The 20442-nt window shown below is 56.3% G+C and overlaps 9 protein-coding genes across 9 annotated transcripts; 8 read left to right on the forward strand and 1 right to left on the reverse strand.

Moving 5' to 3' along the window:
* Nucleotides 1–290: 290 nt before the first annotated feature.
* On the forward strand, nt 291–933 carry CCM_00465 (uncharacterized protein; the record flags this gene model as incomplete). Its single annotated transcript, XM_006665625.1, has 2 exons — nt 291–759; nt 836–933. 2 exons carry the CDS (start codon nt 291–293, stop codon nt 931–933), a joined length of 567 nt encoding a protein of 188 aa, XP_006665688.1.
* Nucleotides 934–2904: 1971 nt separating this feature from the next.
* CCM_00466 (protein kinase) lies at nt 2905–4314 on the forward strand (the record flags this gene model as incomplete). The annotated part of the gene is made up of 5 exons (XM_006665626.1): nt 2905–3095; nt 3161–3501; nt 3548–3843; nt 3894–4053; nt 4112–4314. 5 exons carry the CDS (start codon nt 2905–2907, stop codon nt 4312–4314), a joined length of 1191 nt encoding a protein of 396 aa, XP_006665689.1.
* Nucleotides 4315–4848: 534 nt separating this feature from the next.
* CCM_00467 (Protein kinase-like domain) lies at nt 4849–6233 on the forward strand (the record flags this gene model as incomplete). The annotated part of the gene is made up of 4 exons (XM_006665627.1): nt 4849–5241; nt 5307–5734; nt 5825–6084; nt 6139–6233. The coding sequence occupies 4 exons, from the start codon at nt 4849–4851 to the stop codon at nt 6231–6233; spliced, it is 1176 nt and encodes a 391-aa protein (XP_006665690.1).
* Nucleotides 6234–6984: 751 nt separating this feature from the next.
* On the forward strand, nt 6985–7459 carry CCM_00468 (uncharacterized protein; the record flags this gene model as incomplete). The annotated part of the gene is made up of 3 exons (XM_006665628.1): nt 6985–7165; nt 7255–7354; nt 7429–7459. The coding sequence occupies 3 exons, from the start codon at nt 6985–6987 to the stop codon at nt 7457–7459; spliced, it is 312 nt and encodes a 103-aa protein (XP_006665691.1).
* A 929-nt stretch (nt 7460–8388) lies between these two features.
* On the forward strand, nt 8389–13258 carry CCM_00469 (anucleate primary sterigmata protein B; the record flags this gene model as incomplete). Its single annotated transcript, XM_006665629.1, has 2 exons — nt 8389–8451; nt 8879–13258. 2 exons carry the CDS (start codon nt 8389–8391, stop codon nt 13256–13258), a joined length of 4443 nt encoding a protein of 1480 aa, XP_006665692.1.
* An 830-nt stretch (nt 13259–14088) lies between these two features.
* On the forward strand, nt 14089–15731 carry CCM_00470 (DUF1479 domain protein; the record flags this gene model as incomplete). Its single annotated transcript, XM_006665630.1, has 3 exons — nt 14089–14587; nt 14614–15336; nt 15409–15731. 3 exons carry the CDS (start codon nt 14089–14091, stop codon nt 15729–15731), a joined length of 1545 nt encoding a protein of 514 aa, XP_006665693.1.
* A 1214-nt stretch (nt 15732–16945) lies between these two features.
* On the forward strand, nt 16946–17455 carry CCM_00471 (uncharacterized protein; the record flags this gene model as incomplete). Its single annotated transcript, XM_006665631.1, has 1 exon — nt 16946–17455. The coding sequence occupies one exon, from the start codon at nt 16946–16948 to the stop codon at nt 17453–17455; it is 510 nt and encodes a 169-aa protein (XP_006665694.1).
* A 346-nt stretch (nt 17456–17801) lies between these two features.
* CCM_00472 (uncharacterized protein) lies at nt 17802–18271 on the forward strand (the record flags this gene model as incomplete). Its single annotated transcript, XM_006665632.1, has 4 exons — nt 17802–17849; nt 17904–17921; nt 17982–18093; nt 18159–18271. The coding sequence occupies 4 exons, from the start codon at nt 17802–17804 to the stop codon at nt 18269–18271; spliced, it is 291 nt and encodes a 96-aa protein (XP_006665695.1).
* Nucleotides 18272–19120: 849 nt separating this feature from the next.
* Nucleotides 19121–20350, reverse strand: CCM_00473 (cathepsin E, putative; the record flags this gene model as incomplete). The annotated part of the gene is made up of 2 exons (XM_006665633.1): nt 19121–20001; nt 20056–20350. 2 exons carry the CDS (start codon nt 20348–20350, stop codon nt 19121–19123), a joined length of 1176 nt encoding a protein of 391 aa, XP_006665696.1.
* Between the last annotated feature and the right edge of the window lie 92 nt (nt 20351–20442).

Below are 20442 nucleotides of genomic sequence, written 5' to 3' on the forward strand. Positions count from 1 at the left end.
CGACCCGAACCGACCAGCCCGGCGACAAAGAACGCCGCGCCGCCACACTCTAGCGACTCGTGAGAGCGAATGGTCATTGGAAGAAGAGGCGCAAGAACCGTTTGATTGCGAATCTTGTGTCCGTCGCCAAAAGCCTCCAAAGTTTCGCGCCTAGCGCAAAAAAAAAAAAAAACGCTCTCGGCGCGAATCACGACTTTGACAGTGCTCTCCCCCCAACCGACCGACAACAACAACAACACAACCATCTACACCAGATCGTTGCCGCTGCCGCCGCTGCCGCCGTCACCATCATGGGCCTCTCCTCCACGCTGACGCCCAGCTCCGTCGCGCACGACGGGCGGCGCATCGTGCACGTGCGGACGTACGACTGGCCGCCGTACCAGGTCAACATCTGGCTGTTCGTCATGCTGCTCGCCGCGTCGTCGGTGCTCGGCGTGCTGGCCACGTTTATGCAGACGCAGAGCCAGCTGGACCTGCCGGTGCCGTGGTACATCCCTTACTACCTGACGGTGGCCGCGGTCGCGCTGGCGTACCTGCTGGCCGTCATGTGGCTCATCTGGTACCGCCGCCTGCTGCCGGCCATTGTCATGATTGGCGCCGCCGCGCTCTTCGTGCTCTGGATGGTCGGCCTGGTCGCGAGCGCCATCGCGCTCTGGGGCGTCGGCGGCGTCCAGAGCGTCTGCGACGAGCAGGTCTGGAATCAGAACCCGCGCGCGCCCGACGCGGCCACGCTGGCGTGGATGCAGCAGCGGAATATATGTAAGTTTTTTAAGTTTTTTGCTGTGCGTGCGCGGGAAGGAGGGCGAAGCCGGGATGCAGCTAATGAGGGGAGCAGGTCAATCGTGGTATTTGGTGTTTGCGATGGGTTTGACGGGCGCCGTCTTTTGGATTTGGGTCATGATTATTGCGTACAAAGTATTCGTTCGCTCATGAGAGACATCATGGCCATTACATACTACACTAGGTCTCAACTAATATATATGCCGCGTCCTCTGCAACTTTGAAGTCTTTCATGTTACAGACTTGGTCATCGCCGGTCTCTGGCTGCTGAGCATGCAGGGAAAATCGCGGTTCTGTTTGCTTACAATAGCATTTTGTTGTTTGGCCTACTTAAAAGATACTTTACGCTTCTGCCATATGTTCACCACAGGTACCTCTTCACAGTCGCACCTTATTGGTGCCCCCTTGCTCCGCGTTGCCTCCATATGATTGCCCATGCTTATGTAGAATAAGACTGAAGATTTCCATGGCTTGCTTCTGGAAAAAGCAATCCCATTGGGGATTCCAGACTCGCATCGACTCTCTATTTCCTGCCAGCCCTGGAAGGAAACTCGGCCCAAGTTCCATCCTCGCGGACATGAATGCTGCACATGCGAGTTCCAGATTCAGTATGGTAGCTCACAGTAACAACATTTTGGGTTTCACTCTTGTCTTTGCTGGACGGGTGCGGAGTTGTACCCCTATGGAGCGGCAAATCAGTAAAGGCCTTGAAACCTGGCACATTGGACAATCACCGCGCCGGATGAACTGCTGGGACTTACTGGATTCGAGCTTCAGTTACACGAGGGTACTGTGGGTCTTGGGTTAATTTGGTGCTGCTCGTAAATTCGGACTCCGGTGAATAGATCCAACCTTTTGCTCAACGGCATTGCTGGCTGCCTCTACACCATCCGAGAAAACAGAACCAGCTGCTGCCTGGAGCTGGTCTAGGGAAACATTGTTGTACCTCACAAGACGGCTCGCTGTAGAACGCAGCATTTTCTGGATTTAAGGGGAAAAGAAGATTGAGAATGAAGTTTAATGTGGCGTGCGAATGTGGGTTGAAGCGAGACAAAGAAAGCAAGATAAAAGGCGTTTGAAGTTGACCAAGTAGCGGCTGGTCGATGCTCTTTATATATATTGTATTGAGCTATAATAAGTATGGCTTCGGATCATACCACGAAGGATTCCGCCATGCTGACGCCACACTCACGTGTAGCTGTGGCAGGCGCAAGACCCCAGGACATATCTTCTTCTGCAAGAAGACGCGGGGGAAGAGAGCAGCGCCCCGGGAGACCTCGTTTTTCAGCGCTTCGGACTAGTTAGGTTGTGCAAAGCGTGGAGACACCCGGGCACAACGACGCAGTTGGATGCCTGAGCGCGTACCGCCGTGTACGAAGTTTTCGACTTTCTCTAAGGCTCAACCCTGCAAAAGCGCAAGCTGCGTGAAGTGGCCAATGAACCCAAGCGATAAGATGCCTTGTTGGTGACAACATCCACCCAACGTTGTTCACTCTATTCGTCCTCGTTGACTCTTCGGAGGTGCGACCATGCGACTAAGTTATATTACATGCAACGTGACGGATCAATGACTGCAAGAAGCTGAGCAACGATTGGTGGGCGCCGTCACCGATCCACTACTAAGCGCTGAGGCAACCAGGCATAACTAGAGGCTTATCTTATCTGAGACATGGCGTCGTCTCATGAGGGAAAGGGATATATAAAATGACTGTTTTTCCCTCATCTAATGTCAGGCTGATATCCCTGTTATCTTCGCTTTCTGTTATCCCTCTGTGAGCTGTGTTAGCTGCGCTGCTGTCTTATGTAACCAGAACGACGCTCCACAGTAGTAGCGGGCACTGTAAACTCGTTCCCAGTTACTCGTGTCACACCCCCACTTATGCATACAGTGGGGGCGTGACACGAGTAATCGGACTTCGAACCCAGATCCAAGCGCCTTGTTCGGCGATTCCACTCTCCCTATTGCATTTCTTCATTCTACATCTCATAATGACACGTATAGTCCGCGTACTTCAATGTCACCCTCTCACGTTGCTTCGTCGGCAACGATCAGCTGCTTTTGTCTGTTCTCATAATTGCGGCCAACTGAGTGAGGCATCTCAACCAAGGGGCTGGCCGCGGAAAATGACGACCCCTACAAAGAACTTCCATCGCGTGCCAGACGCAACGCCTATTGAAGAGGAGCTTCTTCCCCGGTATAAGGCAGAAGACTACTATCCTGTTACGACAGACCAGACTCTCAATTCGCAATATCGCATCATCTGCAAACTTGGTCGTGGGGTGGGGTCGACAGTCTGGCTGGCCAAAGACGTGAAGTACGACAGCCCAGTGCCTCTTACAACCCACAATAAACCATTCATTTCGCTGACAGTGCATCCAGAACCTCCCAATATCGAGCTGTAAAGGTTTGCACCCGAACTACAGACGGTGCAGTTCCCGCACAAGCCAGCCAAGAGATCGGCGTGGCCGGGTATCTCCAGACAGCTCCTGTCCAGGAGCACCCAGGCAGACGTAGCGTTCGCACAGCTATAGACTCTTTCACTCTCAACGGTCCTCATGGAACTCATACATGCCTTGTCTATGTGCCCCAAGGAATGACTTTCACTGAACTCCGCGAGTACTTACCAGGGAACAGACTAGCAAAACGGATGCTACAGACGAGCGTCCAAGTTCTTCTGATCGCGATGGATTATCTTCACAAAAACAGCATTGTTCACACCGGTTAGTTTATTCACTAGTCCGGCGTCTGTAATGCTAACCCCAATAGATATTTCTCCGAATAATATCCTTGTTGGCGCAACAGACGACACGCCATTCTCTCAACTAGAGAAGGACGAGCATGCGCGCCCTGTTGCGAGGAAGGTTCTCCCCAATAGAACAATCTACATGTCCCGTCCAGTGCCTCGGACCAATGGGCCGCTTGTGCTGTCTGATATGGGCTCAGCAAGATTTGGTCAGGAGACTTTTATGGGCGACATTATGCCCGACGTCTACAGAGCCCCGGAGGTTATTCTGGGCATGGAGTGGTCCTCCAAAGTTGACTTGTGGTCGGTTGGTGTTATGGTAAATTTCTGTACTTTACGAACAGTGATGCTCTACTAACATCAATATAGATCTTTGACCTTTTAGAAGGGAAGCCACTGTTTCATGCGAAAAAAAACGGCGTTCTTGATGATGAGCAGCACTTGGCGGAAATGGTGTCTCTGATGGGCAACCCGCCGCCCAAGTTCTTGCGACGCAGTACGATCGGCGCGAGGTTCTTCGACGATGCGGGTGAGCTATACTCGATCGCAGCATAATTTGCATTTTATTAACTATTACCTTGTGATAGGCAACTGGAAAGGCTCCATTCCTATCCCGAACCAGTCCTTCGAAGACCGCATCACCCAGATTCATGACGAGGACAAAGAGCTTCTGCTTGGATTTGTGCGCAGCGTGCTTTGTTGGCTGCCCGAGCAGAGGCCGACAGCCGAAGAGATGGCATATGATGATTTTCTCATGCAAGCATACTTTGCCGCACAGACAAAAAATTAATACATGTATTTTGCCGTGACGATGTGATCACCGAGGGCTGACGCATTAAAAGGAAGTAGCTATTCCGTCGGCCGACACCACGTAGAAACGAGACATTCACGTTCTTAGAATGAAGAAGTTTGTTCCGCGGCTACGCTATGATTTATCTCTTCAAGAATCAAAAAATGTCCACCTTCCCGAATCCCTGGCCGCGGAGTAAACAAGGCGAGACCTGCTGGCGTCAGCCCCTCCCCCTCCCTCTAAGCGCCCAGCTGCCAAACAGCGTCGGTGTGCATGTGGCCCATTGCGAGGGTCCGCTACATTTCATTGGTAAATAGATATATTCCAGAGCCCAAGGCTAAACTCAAGGCAACCTGCCAGGCTGTTGTGAGGCACCTCGGTTGGATTCGGCGCAGCTTAAAGACAACCAGGCGAAACCCCACCACCAGGCAGCAGTGGCTAATTAGGGATACACATCTTGTCCTACCAACGCAAGCCTGCTTGAGCAAACCAGCTCAGCTTTTATACTCATAACAATTCGCCGTCGTCGCAATCATGTCACAACCAGACCCCTACGAAGCTGATGCCGGAAAAATCCCCCCGTCGGATCCCTACCGTGGCGAGCCCTTTTATGGTCGTTATCTCCCCCATGCTACAGATTTCACACCAGACTCGCAGCACATCAACTCGGTTACCCCAGAGTCCGTGGCGTACTGGGCCTCTGTCCTGTCCAAGTGCACCGTGGAAAATCGCATCTACGACAATGAGACGGGCGGCCGCGACGTGTTTGCGCTGGGCCGTGTCATCATCAAGTCGACACACCTCAAAGCCGACCCGGGGAGAGACTACGCACTGGCGGACGCCAACGAAGTGGCTGCCACTGCACTGGCCGGACCGGTTCTTGAAGCGATCGCGATCAGGGTCCCCAAAATCTACTTTGCCAGCAAGGTAAGCCTGTTGTCGAGCTCCAGACGCCTTCTGAAACGATACTGTTCTGATGTGGTGGTGACTAGATTCACGGTCGGAGTGTGCTCGTGCAGGAGAGAATTCCTGGTGTCGGGCTCAACGTTGCGTGGCGATATCTGCCCGCGCCGGCGAAGCTCTCTTTCAAGGAACAAGCGCGCGAGGTCTTGAGAGCGCTGCATGCGATGAGAGCGGCGCCCGACCATGCGCAGTGCGGTGGCCGCCCTGGCTACGTCGTCGCCGACCCGGACCCGGTGACCAACCGCGGCATCCAGCCGCTGGAACGGGACATACTGCTGGGCGACGAGCGCACGCCGCAGGACCGGTACACGCTGATGCACAACGACTTGTCGCAGTCGAATTTGATCGTCGATCGAGGCCGGATTGTGGCCGTGGTCGATTGGGAGATGGCGGGCTGGTTTGGCTGGGACCTGGCCAGGGAGGTGCATCTGCGTATCCGCAGCCCTTCAAAGGAGTCGTATGCGCATCTGAACCTGCCACAGGACTTTCTGGATGATATTTATTTTTGGAACGACTTGTACCAGTAGAGTGTGTTGTCTGGCTGCAGGATGCGCTGGGGGGTTGCAGAGGACAAGGATCAACCAGATTTCTGGAACACGGGTCAAGACATTCACCCTGGTCTTTTTTCACAGCTGAGCAGGGGTGAAGCTAGCCTTGCACCGCCCACCCAACCCAAGATGCTAAGTAATAGCAACGAGGCCAGTCCAGCTGAGATGGCGGGGCTCGTTTCGGGGAATACCGTGGCCTTGTGGGAGAGGCGGGTTGGATACATTTCAAATAGCGGCACCGGCGGTTGCTTCGTGAAGAGTGCACAAAGCCATCGTCTACTGCATCATTGATATCGACGAGGCTCCGCGCCAGGCTGGCGGGTTGGCCTAGACCATGTCGCACATCTCAACCCCTCCATGACCCCTCCTCCCTCTCCAACAAAGGAGGCAGCCCCTCACCTTGATTGACGCGATGGTCTGACGCGATGGTCCCAGGTCTATGGATTGACAAGGAGAAAGAAAAAAACAGGTGCTTGGACGACAGTACTAAACCGGTTATCAGTACGGATACTGTAGACGGATTGGAGTGGTTGTCCACATTTATGAAGTCATGGATGGGGGTGTGTCGAGCATGTTTTCGGAATATGGCGAGCTTAACTTTGAACCTCGTTGCTTTTTCCTTTTCTCTTTTCTGTAGATTTAGCTCGGCACGCTCAGGGCCATGGTGTGGCTGCCGTCCTTGCCGTGCAATTGCCGTGCCGTGCAAGTTGTCCTAGTTGTTCCAGTCCATGGACATCCACAGTTCAAGCTACCCAGTTTGTCAGTTGCCAGTGACCAGTTGCGCTACATACCTAGGTAGTTAGGAGCTCTCCAAGTCACTTCCCAGAGTGGAGGGGGAGCTTGTCTGCATGACGTATCGCGCACATGCAGGCGAGGGGGCGTGTGTGTGGAATGGCTGCCTCAAGCTAGCTCTCTCTCCCTCAGCTCCTTTCGGTAGGCGTGTCTTGGTTGGCGAGATGGATAGGATTTGCGCTCCCGCTCAGATCGGAGAGGGGAAGTCAAACCTGCTGGATTCGGGTGCGGGCAGATTGAAAACGTATAAGAGGGACAGACCCTGCACCGTCCCCGGGCCTGGGTTCCCAACGTATCTCACTTCATCTTGTACCTTTCATCAGATTTATACTTCATCTTTGTAATACCCCACCACAATCACATCATAATGGATTTCATCAAGAAGGCCGCTGGCGACGCTCTCAACAAGGGCAACTCGAGCAACAACAACCAGCAGACCCAGGGCGGCGACAACACCCAGCAGCAACAGCAGGGTGGTGACAACCAGCAGCAGCAGGGCAGCAGCGGCAGCAGCACCGACGCCGGCAAGCAGGATTACCTCGACAAGGGTAAGGCTCTCATCGAACGCGAGGCCGCTGGCGCGCCGCTTGAATAGTGTGAACGGGGACACTTGGGTTAACCTGCTTCTCCTGTCTAGGCATCGGCTTCGCCTCCAAGAAGGCTGGCTACAACGTGGACCGCAACACCGAGGAGAAGATTGGCGACGGCGTGCGCGGCGCCTACGAGAAGTTCTCTGGGTAAGTCTTGCACAAGGACGAGTGCCCGTACGCATCAGAGGATTGACGACTAACGTGGCATGCGCGCTTTACAGAAGCAAGGTTCCCGAGAAGTTCTCCAACTAAGAAACGCGTCGGATATTGGTGGAGGGTTACTCGGAATGGCCGCAGCAGCCGGTGGTGGCGGCAATAGACTAGTCGCTACGTGCAACAGTTAATATACCACTTGATATCCCCGTTACATGCTGATCTGTGAGGGGGTGATTATAACTAGCACCGGTCCTGACTGGCCATGTTGGAATCGACTTGCGTCAGCGTGGGGAACCGGTCAAAGTTTAAAAAGAAAAACTGAGGATGGAGAACGGAGCCACTGCTTGACAGTAGGAATTAACGCTTTTGGTATCGATTTACTGTCTTTTTTTTTTCAATTGAAAAGAACGTGCGCGCTGTGGCCGTATCTGTGCCAATGGCAATGGCGAGGGTATGTCCATCGGGAGATTGCACGGCGGCGTGGATGGGCAAGGCTTGCAGCAGATAACGCGAGCGTGCCTTGCAGGTTTCCAGCTCGGCGGTCAGACTGCTGGAGTGATGCACGATATTCTGTACTTGCACGAGTCTACGCCTGGATGCCCCTTTTAGTTATGAATGTGCTCCGGACAGAATCAAAGATGGTGTGGAGATGGATGCGACGGTGCAGATGTTGAGAATAGCAACTACATAATGATGAATTAATGAATAATATACTCCAGCGTATCCGTTACAAAAGGTCTGTGGCTCAAACTTGGCTGCAGCCAGAACGTGCGCTGGCAGGGCAACCAGCGACCAGCATCTAGCATATAATTACAGTGCATCATTGTTGGCGTCTGTTCCAGTGCTTGTAGGGAGCTTGTTGCAGCTCCTCCGCCAAGGGTTCCTGCCAAAGGCTCCCTTGCTGCCAATCAATTTTTTTTTTTTTTTCGAAACAAAGACGGAGAAGCTTCTTAAAAGATCACGGGAAAAGAAGCACAGTGTAGAAAAAGGTCATAGAATAGCTTCCTTACGCGCTTGGGCATGGCATGGACCTTTCCAGGGGCGGCACGCTGATCAAGAATCCACTGTCATGCTTCCTCCACCAAGAGGTTAGAGGTAGGTACCTCCTAATTAGAATTAGTGCCTCTCAGTGCTCTCACTGCTCACTTGTCCGTTCGCCGCGTCGTTCGAGTCAAAAGAAAAAAAAAGGCGTCTGCCACGTCTTTTGCTCCCATGCCATCTCCACCACCGCAACATTTGCTCCAGTTTGCGCCGTCGCATCTCTGTCTTTTAAATCACCCTTAACTATCGTCTTTTTCTTTACCGTTGCCCATCCAGCTTTACGTGCTCCGACTTTACGACCTGACGCCTCTCACGTATCAACCCCCAATCCCAAACAAATACCCGTCACACCGTTGCGCGCCTTGACGCCCAAGTCACTTCTCACACCGACGACCGCGCGCCAAACAACCACACCGTCTTTCCGCTCCTCCTGCGCGAACAATTCTCTTTCATCCGAAAACTCTCCATCGCCAGCTTCCAACAAGATGCAGCATGGCGGATTCGACTGACACTCCCGGCGACCCAATGTCCCGCCCTACCACCGCCACGCGCGACACCAGCGACCTCGACCACGCCGATGCCTCGTCCTCTACCGTCGCCGCCCCGGCTGCAAACACACCGACGCCCGCGTCGCAGACATCACAGAGCGCCGACGCGGGTCCCGAGAGCAGCTTCTATGACGCCGCGCCCATGGACAACACCATGGCCCCCGATGACAACGTCTCCGAGGCCGCCGTCAGGCACCACCTCAAGGACGTCGAGTCGAGCTTCCTCCCCGTGCTGTCCCCCATCCCGACAGCCCCTGCCAACGGCGGACCGGCCGCCGACGACACCTTTCTCTTTGACTCGCCGCAAAAGGTGGACAAGCCCCCTTTGCAGCCGGCCCACCAGAACGAGGAGCCCGACACCACCGCCGTCAGCAGCACCACGTCCAACCTCGAGGCCTTTGACTCGTCCCCTACGGCCGCGGCCGCCGCCCGGACCGTGTCGCGCGCTGTGAGCATGGCCAGCGACGCTACGAGGCAGGCGTACGATGCGGGAGACGACACCGACGCCGTGGGCGACGAGTCCTTTGCGTCTAGCCTCGACCACAATGATCGTCCCTGGTCCCAGTCGCAGCGCTCCGATCGCGTTGACGCCGGTAGCACACCAGGATTTGCGCTGCGCAAACAGCGCCCCAAATTCCTGCGCAGCCGATTTGGCAGTCAGCGATCCTCGACCTCTTCCTTTCTCACGAATACCGAATCTTTGGACGACGGAGACCTGACCTCGAACCAGGACATTGACATGGCGCTGCAGTCGGGCGGCGTACTGCCGACCATGGGGATGCCGCGACTACCTAGCAACGTGATGCAGCGGACAATCAGCATTGGCAGTATTGTCTCTGGCGTTGGCACCGAGGACGTTGGCGACACGTCCCAGCAGTTGGAGCCCCTTCCCGAGATCGATACTCCCGTCCGAGCAACCAGTCTTCGATTCGATCCGCTCAAGACTCCCAAGCCCTCCAGGGAGAATCTCAATGCCACCCCCACAGACACTGTCATCGCGCAGCATGTAAAAAATGTCCACGTCCCCGAATCTCTAGCCAAGGAGTACAAGTTTCGATCCGGCCTGCAAACGCCATTTAGGCCGACCACTGCTAATGCAGGCGCCGGCACCGTTTCTCGCACGGGTAAAAGCCTCACATTGAAAGAGCAGAGTAGTACAATCGAAAAGCTCTCCAAAGAAAACTTTGACTTGAAACTCAAGGTCATGTTTCTGAGCGATCGCCTGGACAAACTGTCAGAAGAAGGCATCAAAGAAATGATTTCAGAAAATGTCGAACTCAAAACCACTCTGGCTGTGCTGCAGCGCGACAACAAAGTTTTACGGAAACGCGTCAAGGAGCTCGAGAAGCGCATTAAGGAAGACGAAGAGCGACCTAGCACGGGCGGATCTAGCAACGACCAAGCGAGCCGACTGAACGAGCAAGAGGTCTGGGAGCGCGAGCAGGAACTGATTTTCCTCCGCGAGCGCGTCGAAGAGTACGCGATAGAGATTGAGAAGCTTCGCACCGAACGCATGAACAAGGAGTCTGAGAAGAAGAAGCTCGCCGATATCGTCAAGAGCCTTGGCGAGCGCACCGGCGAAAAGATTGATCGCCAAGAAGAAGCCGACGTCTGGAGGGATCTGCTGGAACAGGAAACCGCACATCGGGAACAGACAGAGGACGACAATGTCAGACTACGCGATGAAATTTTCAAGCTGAAAAAAGAAATGGCCGCCCTGCAAAGTGGACAAACCACCAACATCTACAACATTGCCAAGCGACAGCGAGACCGCGCCTTCTCACCGAACAAGCCGACAGAATCTGAGAGCTCCAATGCTGGTTTCAGCGCCGCCAGTACGCTCGTTGACGAGCTTCGGCGTGAAAGCGAGAAGCTGCGCCATGAAAATGCTGAGCTACGTCGCGAAGTTGGTGCGCAGACTTCTATGCTCACTTCGCGGAATCGAGAAAAAGATCGCCTCCAGCAGGAAATTGAGGACCTCAAAATCTCTCATGGCCGTAACGGTGCCGCCTCGACAGCCGACAGCATCCTCGAGCGTTCTGCATCAAGAGCTGGTGCTCGCTATGATTCGCCGTCTCGCGTCAGTGCCCGCACGCTGCCCACTACCATCGAAGACGCAGAGCGCGAAGATCTGGAAAATAGATTGGCAGAGGCACGAGACCGCATCAGCGAAGTCAAGATGGCCAACCAAGACCTGGAACGCGAGCTGAATGGCTGCATGTCCGATTTCGAGATGGTGCTGGCTGGAAAACGTGAGGCTGAGAATCAAATCCTGTCTCTTCAAGAGGAACTTGATAACGCTGTGAATGACCTGGAGGCAATGCAGGCTGAGCGAGACACCGCCCTACATGACTGCGGCCAAATGGAGGCACATTTGGAAGAATTGCAACTCGACGCAGAGTCGCAACTGGAAGAGCTTGACGGAGAGGTTGTGGAAAAGTGCAGAGAGATTGAGATACTACAGGCTGACCTTGCCGATCGCGCGGAGAATTTCGACGCGCTGCAAAACGCCATGCGCGAGATGAGCCAATCGCTTGTCGGGCTGGAGGATGAGCAAAATAAAAAGCTCCGACGGATCCAGCAACTCGAAGCTGAGATTGAGTCTTCGAACCGCGAACTCGAGGCATTCGAGATGAAGCTCAGCGAAGAATCCGAAAAGAACCGCCGCCTGGCGGTGCAGCAAGAATCGTCGCAAAGTGAGATTGCCTTTTTGCGTGAAGAGCAGGAGGCGGACAAGATTCGCATCGGCGACCTCGAGGCCGCGATTGCCAGCGCCGAGCAAAGCTTGCGCGATGAAAAGGACAGAGCCAGGGAACTCGACGAACGGCTGCAGCAGGAACGCGCCCAACGCGAGATGGTGGCGAACCAGGAGAAGGAAGAGGTGCAGCAGTTCGTCAACGAGCTGAACCGCGAGGCGTCTGCCGCACAAGACGAAGCACGAAAACTGCGTAAGAATCTGTCTTCGCGCGAAGTCGAGGCGACTGCCTGGAAGGAACGCCTACAGGAACTCGAGAATAACCTTCGGGTTACCTTGGGCGACCTCAATGGCACACGATCGTCTCTCCTCGGCTCGATTGCTAGAATCCAGCGAGACTTGGAGAATACCGTTCGGGAACTCGACGTGGCCAAGGCGTCCGTCGTCGAAAAGGACCGCCTCATCAAGCAGCGGGATGCCCTGCTCGAGTCCCTCGGCCTCGAGAGCCAAAAGGCCAGCGAGATGCTGGAAAAGGAGCGGCTCGCGCACCGCCACACAAAGTCGGACTATGAGACGTTTCAACGCACACACCAGCACCTGTCGCGCACCGCCAGCACGCAAGACGTGCGCATCGCCGAGCTGGAGAGCACGCGCGGCCAGGAGCGTCGCAAGCTGGCCACGCTGGAGCAGAGCGCGCGCGAGCAGCTGATGGAGCGCAACGAGCTCCTGCTGCAGCTCTGGAAGCGCCTGAGCGTGCTCTGCGGGCGCGAGTGGGCGCACAGCCACACGCTCGTCGACAAGCAGGCGGTGCCGAGCATCGAGGTTGTGTCGAGCCGGCTCCCGGGCTTCACCAAGAACCTGATGGCGGCCATCAAAATGATTGAAAACATGCTCAAGTCCTTTGAGGGCAAGATCCACTCGGTCGAGCGCGACCTCACGCGCGAGTACCAGGCGCTGGAGAGCAACCTCGACCTGCGCGCCAAGCGCCTGGACCGCGTCGAGACGCTCGTGCGGACCCAGATTGCGGCGGGCACCGGCGCCATGGGCTCCATGACGTCGCAGGAGCTGCGCGGGCGGCTGACGCGCGTCGAGCACGCGTACCAGAAGCTCAAGGTCGAGTACGAGACGCTCAAGACGGCGACGAGCGTGCGCGCGCGCGCCGCCGCCGCCGCGCACCAGCACGGCGCCGACTCCCCCCGGTCGGGCGGCAGCGCGGGCGGCTCTCCGTCGCCGGCCGTGCCCCGCGGGCCGGGCGAGCGAGACAAGGAGCGCGCCACCGCTGCCGGGTCGTCGTCGTCGTCGCGCGGCTCTAGGGAGAGCCGCATCCCTTCCTCGGTGCAGCACCGCCAGGGCGCCGTCGCCGATAACGCCGACATGGGCCTCGTGGAACTTGCAAAGAGTGGTGGTGGCAGCGACGCGGGCGGCGGCGGCGGCGGCGGGTACAAGGACACGCCGCTCATGCTGCGCCTCAAGAACCTCGAGTCGAAACTGCGCACGGAGCGCGAGAAGAGGGACCAGGAGCGCGACGCGGCCAGGCAGCGCCTCGGCGACCTCGAGGAGGAGAACAAGGGCCTTCGCGGCAAGATTCAACGCAGGCAGATGGCGGAATAGTCTAGCTGCGCGGGCATTTCGCGGCGTTTTTTTTTTTTGGAGAGCAAGGTTTGATGTGTGTGTGTGTCTTTCTTCTCCCGTTTGCATCTTATTCGTTGAATGAGCTTGCCTGCTGGTTGGTTCCCTTTTGTGTATACTATTTTTTACGTGTTCCTGTTCCAACGACTTACACCACACGCCCGAGCATATCTTTTTGCAAAAAAACAAAACAAATCCGAAACTACAACTTTATTGTTACTGTCATGGGAAAGCGAGTTTTTGTTTTCTGTCTTTGTTCTACATTTTTCTCTTCTCTATTTACTTTTTTTGAATTGACCATTACCGGTATTCATTCCGGATTATTGCTTCTTCTACCACTTGGACCTGCTCACTACTACTTAACCTGCGTCTCTGCTCTCATGACTTTTGGAGGCCGTTGCTACTCGTTGCTGCCGTGCGCCGAGGCAAGCTTGGGCACGGGTGAGGAACGGGCCATGACTGCGACTTTGGAACGGAAAAGGGAAGTTGTTGACACTTTTCGAAGGGAAGGAAGAGTGAGGTAAATATAACGAATAGAAAAAGGAATGCGGAATTCCGGAATTGGGTTACACGGTCACTGCCAGGTTATAAGTGCGGTGTCACTCGATCGATGGAGGGTTGGGGGCGGACTTCCTAATCGGGAACTCCCGCACTCGAACCTTGTTGTATAAAAGCGACCTCAGAGAACCACGAACCTCTTGTGTTTTCCAGGAACCATTCCGAGTTATTCCAAGCTCTTTTGTAATCAATTTTCTCCCCTGCCATTTGTTGCTGCATCTCCTCTCTACTTACTCTTGCCCCCGTACACATACATGGTCATGTTGCGATCCTGTGTCCACGCGTCCCAACGCCGTACACTGGCCACCGCGGTCCCCAAGTCGTCCAGGAAGGAGGGCGACATCTCCGACGTCTTCGTGTCCCTGTCGGGGGCCCGGCGCGCGCCGCTGCCCGACCGCTTCCGGCAGCTCAAGTGCGACTTGGTCCGCGGCCGGGAGCGGCAGCTGACGGACAGCTGGCGCCGGCTGCTGCGGGACCTGGAGAGGGAGAATGAGGTTATTGCCAACAAGGGATCGCAGGTGGTGCCGCAGGTCGACTATGCGGACCTGGAGCGCGGCCTGGGCGGCCTCCGGGACGAGATCAAGAAGCGCGGCGCCGTGGTGGTGAGAGGCGTGGTGCCCGAGGCGGAGGCCAGGGCGTACAAGGAAGAGGTGGAGGACTACGTGAAGAAGAACCCCTGGACCAGAGGTACGCAGACTGATTTAGTTGCACTCTACGAGAGAAAAAAGGCTCTTGGCGTGCTTCTGCCGTGGTGTGAGCATGTGCTGATTTCGTGGCAGCATTTCCGGCCGACAACCCCCAAGTCTACGAGCTCTACTGGTCGGCGCCGCAGCTCAAAGCGCGCGCGCACCCCAATTTTATGCGCGTGCAGCAGCAGCTGATGAGCGGCCCGTGGCACACCTCGGATCCCGCGCGGCCCATCTCCCTCGCCTCGCCGCTGTCGTACGCCGACCGGCTGCGCATCCGGCAGCCGGGCGACGCGACCTTTGCGCTGGGCCCGCACATAGACGGCGGCAGCGTGGAGCGGTGGGAGCCCGAGGGGTACGGGCGCGGCGGCGTCTATGACGCGGTACTGGCGGGCGCGTGGGAGGCATTCGACCCGTGGGATGCGAGCGGGCGCGTCGACGCCGTGAACAACCGGTACGACGGACTCGGCGCGTGCACCATGTTCCGCATGTGGCAGGGCTGGCTGAGCATGAGCCGCACGCGGCCGTCCGAGGGCACGCTGCTGGTGCACCCGCTCATGCACCGGGCAATGGCGTACGTGCTGCTGCGGCCGTTCTTCGAGGCCGTGGACGCGGATGCGAAGCGTCCTGGGTACTTGGCCGAGAGTAATTGGAGGTTGGTGAGTGCGGACCGCATGACGAGCGACTTGCAGGGTGCGAGCCCGGGATACGGCCAGGAGCTCACCGACGAGCTGCATCCGCATCTGCAACTCGACCGGACCATGGTGCACGTCCCCGAGATTAAACCCGGCGATTTCGTCGCCTGGCACTGCGACAGTGAGTTCCATCAGGCTTTTCATTCCTTCCTTGTCACACATTGCTAACGATCACTTTTCAACTCCCGCTCAGCAATCCACTCCGTCGACAAGCGGCACGAGGGCGCGTCCGACTCGAGCGTGCTGTACATTCCCGTCTGCCCGGTGACGGCCTCCAACGCGCGGTACGTAGCGCTGCAGCGCGAGGCGTGGCGCCGCGGCACACCCGGGCCCGACTTTCCCGGCGGCGAAGGCGAGGCCCGGCACGCAGGGCGCCCGACCGAGGCCGCGCTCCGGGAGTGGGCCGGGGACGATGCGCTGCGGTCCATGGGACTGGAGAAGCTGGTGTATGCGGCGACGGCGACGCCGGGCCAGCGCCAGGCTGTCGCCGAGGCGAATGCTATTCTTGGATTCTGAGGGGAGTGGTTCATGAAGGAAAAGAGGGCAAAAGCCTGTGGACCGGGCCGGGCCGCAGAGGTGGGTGAGGAGAAGGATCGAGTGTCGGACTGTCGGACTGTCGGCAATAGCAAGCTGTAGGAATTTCCGGACTTGTTTCCAAATCGCTATTGACACTTCATTTCGTATTTTGAAAACAATGTTGACCCTCTTTCGCATTTGTCAGCTGTCAGCCAAAGCGCACACAGTAGACCCCTCTCAGCCTGGCGGGGATCTGAAACTCCGCAGCATCCAGTCTTGGTGGCTGAAGTGAAGCGGCCGTTTCCCGGAATAGAGCATCCGATGGAGGGTATACGTTGAAGATTGGGACGTCATAACTGGGAGCTTTGTCATGATACGCACGCCTGAGAGCCTATCTCTGTAAATAGTCTCTCCAGGTATATTGGAGAAACACTCTGCTCCCTCTATATGAGCATGAGAGCTCGTCGAGTTTCAGCAAACACATTCGTGACATGGTGGGAAGGAGCGCACGGCTTACCAAGCAACATCTGCAAACACTTGATGTGTCTCAAAATCGACGCCTTGATCGGTATTAGTTACGGCACAAGGCTGCGCTTCCGTCTTATAACAGCCACGCAATCCGTAAGTGTTAGCTCATTGGCTTTGAGTCCCCCGCCACGTAAAGAAGTGATTGGATGGGCTTGCCCAGGAAGCCCAAAGTGCGACAACAAGCCACTCGGACAGCCCCAAGGCCGGTCAGCCCAGCGACCACCCGGCCGCCCTCCACTTTGCGACCATGCGGGGAAACCATCTTCGACGTTCCTTGTCTTTCTAATTAGTCACCATTTTTTCTCGATACTGCATCGATAATTAGTAAACAATGTCGTAGCCCAATGACGAGGCTAGCCATGCTATGTGGGCTGGTGGAGCGCAGGGACGGATCTAACAAGGTGAGCAGTTACGGTGATGGGCATGAGAAGCGGCGGAGTTGAGGACCCATGGAGGGGTAGCACAAGTGAATCAAATCCACAAAGCCTGACTGGGACTGGCAAGTAACTAGGTAGCCGGAGGGGAGGGGCCTTGATCAAGGGAAGGAGCCAGCCCGGGATACTCTTGTTTATATAAAGCTCTGAGCTCGCCCGCTTGCATCATCCCGAGACTCAATCACACCAACTTTGACAGTTCTTGATTCTTCTTCACTTACACCCCACAAGCCACACTACCACACCACCACCATGAGCTTCTACGACGTCTCCATCGGCCAGGCCCTCGAGGTCCTCGACAGCTTGACTGTCATCCTCAAGAAGGCCGAGGCGGCCCCCAACTCGGCCACCCTCCCCGACGCCCGCATCCATGCGGACATGCTCCCCCTCTCGTTCCAGGTCTACATTGTCACAGACCTGAGCACCAAGCTCGCCGCCCGCCTCACCGGCCAGGAGCCCCCCTCCAACGAGAACAACATGAAGAGCTTTGCCGACTTCCACGCCCGCATCGCCGAGGCGCGCGCCGCCCTCGAAAAGGCGGACAAGAAGACGGTCGACAGTCGCGCCACCGAGACCGTCTCCGTCGGTCTCGGACCCGGCAAGACGGCCGAGATGACGGGCCTCAGCTACAACGCCGGCTACGCCACTCCTAACCTCTACTTTCACCTCGCCACGGCGTACAACATTCTGCGCAAGGAGGGCGTTTCCCTGGGCAAGATGGACTACCTTACTTCTTTCCTCGGCAAGCACGTTAACCTGTAATTGGTGCAATGGTACTGCGGACAGGGTTCTATAGAGACGACGCTTTGCGTGGGGTTGATCAAACAGAAAAGCTGGTTGCCCAAGACAGCCTTAAAAGTTAATGATGAAAAATAAGTATTCGGCTGAAAATGTCAAAAATAGTCTTTCCACAAGTGTGATGTTATTATGATGTTATTGTTGGAAATGCCTGCCAAAACTTTAGTCAGCGTGGCACCATCTCCAACTCGTCAGTCCGCCGCCTCTAATTTGTACGGCTCTCCCAGAGACCCTTCAAACACAGCTCTCGCATAGACCCTCCAAACACAGCGCCTTTCTTCGTCAGCCACCGCAAATAAACCCTTTGATCATGGCACACCCCTTCATTTGGGCTATGCGTATAGTCCACGCGTTCGAGGTACATTGTCCGCCCCCATGCCGTTTCTGCGTGTTTTGCTAACCGGGTCTGCAGGATCGCATCGTCGCTGCCGTAAGCCGCCGCCGCCTCCCCCGCAAGCCGTTGCACATCTAACGATTTTTTTTTTCGCAGATTCTTCGACGACCCGGCTTCCATCGTGGCGTCGGCCGCATCCACAAATTCATCGACGAGAAACAGAATGGCCGCCTGCCGCATGAGCCGCTCGCCCCCGGCGAAGCTACCGGTACGCAGAGAAACTTCCTGGGGGGTGAAGTCGAAATGACCCATTGTATTAACGACTGCACATAGCGGACCCCAACGCTCCCGACCGGGCCTCCGGCTTTGTCAGGCACTTTATGGACGAACTTCGCAATCAAGCACGCGGCAAACCGACCGACATTGACAAGACGCCGCACAAATGAGGCAGCGACGTTCTTTGTCATCGACGCTACTCTATGACGCTTCTCTGCGGCGAGTTCTGTGGTGCTGTTCATACGATCCGATGCAGCTCGAGCGACGGCGACTTTGCGGCCACGACGCATCGTGAACGTGGATTCAGGGGACCAGCCGGCTATGTCGCTATCCAAAAAATACCACTCAACTACATCGAGGCCGTCTATATTCTCCTCGGTCATCACCGAAGACTTGCCGACTCTGCGCAGCTGAACATTCGGTGGACGACGCGCTTGCGGCGTTGATCGCGCCGCTTCCAACATGCTTGGCAGAAGTTGGGGTCGAAGCAGCGCCTGCTTGAGCTTTGTCTCTCAGCCACGGCACTTGAGGCCGAGGCTAAAGTTACTATCCTTGTCTTTATCTCGAGTTCCTTGCCGGCTATCACTTCGTTCGCGCCATGCTGCGGTTGCGTCCAACAATTCGGGGATTGATTGGTATGTAGATGCAGCCGCAAGGAGCCGAATATTGATAATATTGATGCTGCAATATTGGTAGACAATTTCCCTTGTCCTTGTCTATTAGCCACATGACAAAACAGAATTCGTCGCCAGAAAATATACCATAGCGATAACCAAATGGTGTTGGTAGAGAGCTACGATTACGTCAAACGCTATTCGCCACAGCCATGTAGGCACGAGAAAGTTGGTCACAGAATAAACTATATTTTGTCTAGCTTCTAGCAAAACTAATGTCTTGTTCGCGTCATTCATGGTCCCATTAGACCAATACAGAATCGACATGAAGTGCAGGGTCAATGTATTGCTGCATCTTTCCCGGTTGTCATCGATATCGGACTGGTCATCTGGTTCCTGGCTCCCTTAGACAGCCTTGGCAAAACCAATGCGAGAGTTGGTGGTGTCGTAGACGGAGTAGTAGTTCTCGAGGAACTTCTGGCCGATGATGGTGTTGACACCGCTGCTGCCGCCGTTGTTGATCCAGGCATAGTACTTGCCCGAGGTGAGGCCAAAGTAGCTGTACTGGGCCGTGGGGACCAGGTACTGGCTCGGGGTCAGGGTGTAGGAGGTGCTGCCGAGCTTGATGGCAAAGTTGGCGGTGGGCTTGGTGGTGAAGACGGCGAGGCCGGAGCTGGAGTCGGTCTTGCCGCCCGTGGCGGACAGGAACTTGGTGTAGGCGGCGGACGGGATGTAGATGAGGGTGGTGCCGGTATCGACGATGCCGGTGGCGCCGGACGCGAGCACGGTAGAGCCGTAGCTGAAGCTGGCGATGCTGACGCCCCAGTACGGCGCGGCGGCGCCGGTCGTGAGCGTCGGCACGTAGGTCAGGGCGCCCGAGTACTTTGCGCTGTCGGTGCCGCCGAGCGTGAGCTCGCCGTTGTTGTCGCTGGTGTCGGCGCCGCTCTCCGGGCTGAAGTAGACGCCGAGCACCTCGCTCGCGATGGAGCCCTGCGCGTACAGGTTGTCGAGAAACGTCGGCACCGTGTTGGCGTTGGACACGGTGTTTTGCGTCAGGTCCACGGGGCCCAGCCCAAAGATGCCGTCGACGCCGCTGAAGCCCGACGAGCTCGTCGCCGAGCCGATCGACTGCGACGCCACCGTCAGCCCCCCGAAGCTCACCTTGTCGACGTACTCCTTGCCCGAGAACTGCCCGGAGCCGTAGCTGACGGAGACGGTGCCGCCGGTGGCGTTGCCGGTAGAGTAGGGCACGTAGGACTTTTGCGCACCGGTCCACGTGTTGGAGGCTTTTAAGTAGATGAGTTAGCGAATTGGTTGGGGGATGGGGGGGTCCCGCTTACAGCCAGTGTCGACAATCAGGTTCCAGCTGGCGCTGCCAATGGCGACCGAGGCAATGTAGCTGACGTCGTCGTTCTGGGCCGGACCAGAGGCATCCACGTTGCCAAGGACCGCCTGGCCGCTGCCGCCGTTGATCTTGTTGAGGCGGGCCTGGCCGCGGGCAATGAGGCCGCTGGCGGAGCTGACGTTGATGACATGCTTCAAGGGCAGCGTCGCGGCGGGCTTGGCAGCCCGCTCAACGGGCGATGCCAAGATGGCATCGGCCGCCACAAGGATGGAGAGGGTAGTGAAGCGCATGATTCTTTTCTTGGTCTGTGAGCTCAGGGAGGGGGGGTGTAGTAGTGTAGTAAGGGACTTGTTTTCTTTGTGTTGTCTGGTGATGTTCTATT

Source organism: Cordyceps militaris, assembly GCF_000225605.1.
Source record: "Cordyceps militaris CM01 unplaced genomic scaffold CCM_S00001, whole genome shotgun sequence".
NCBI classification, from domain to species: domain Eukaryota; kingdom Fungi; phylum Ascomycota; class Sordariomycetes; order Hypocreales; family Cordycipitaceae; genus Cordyceps; species Cordyceps militaris.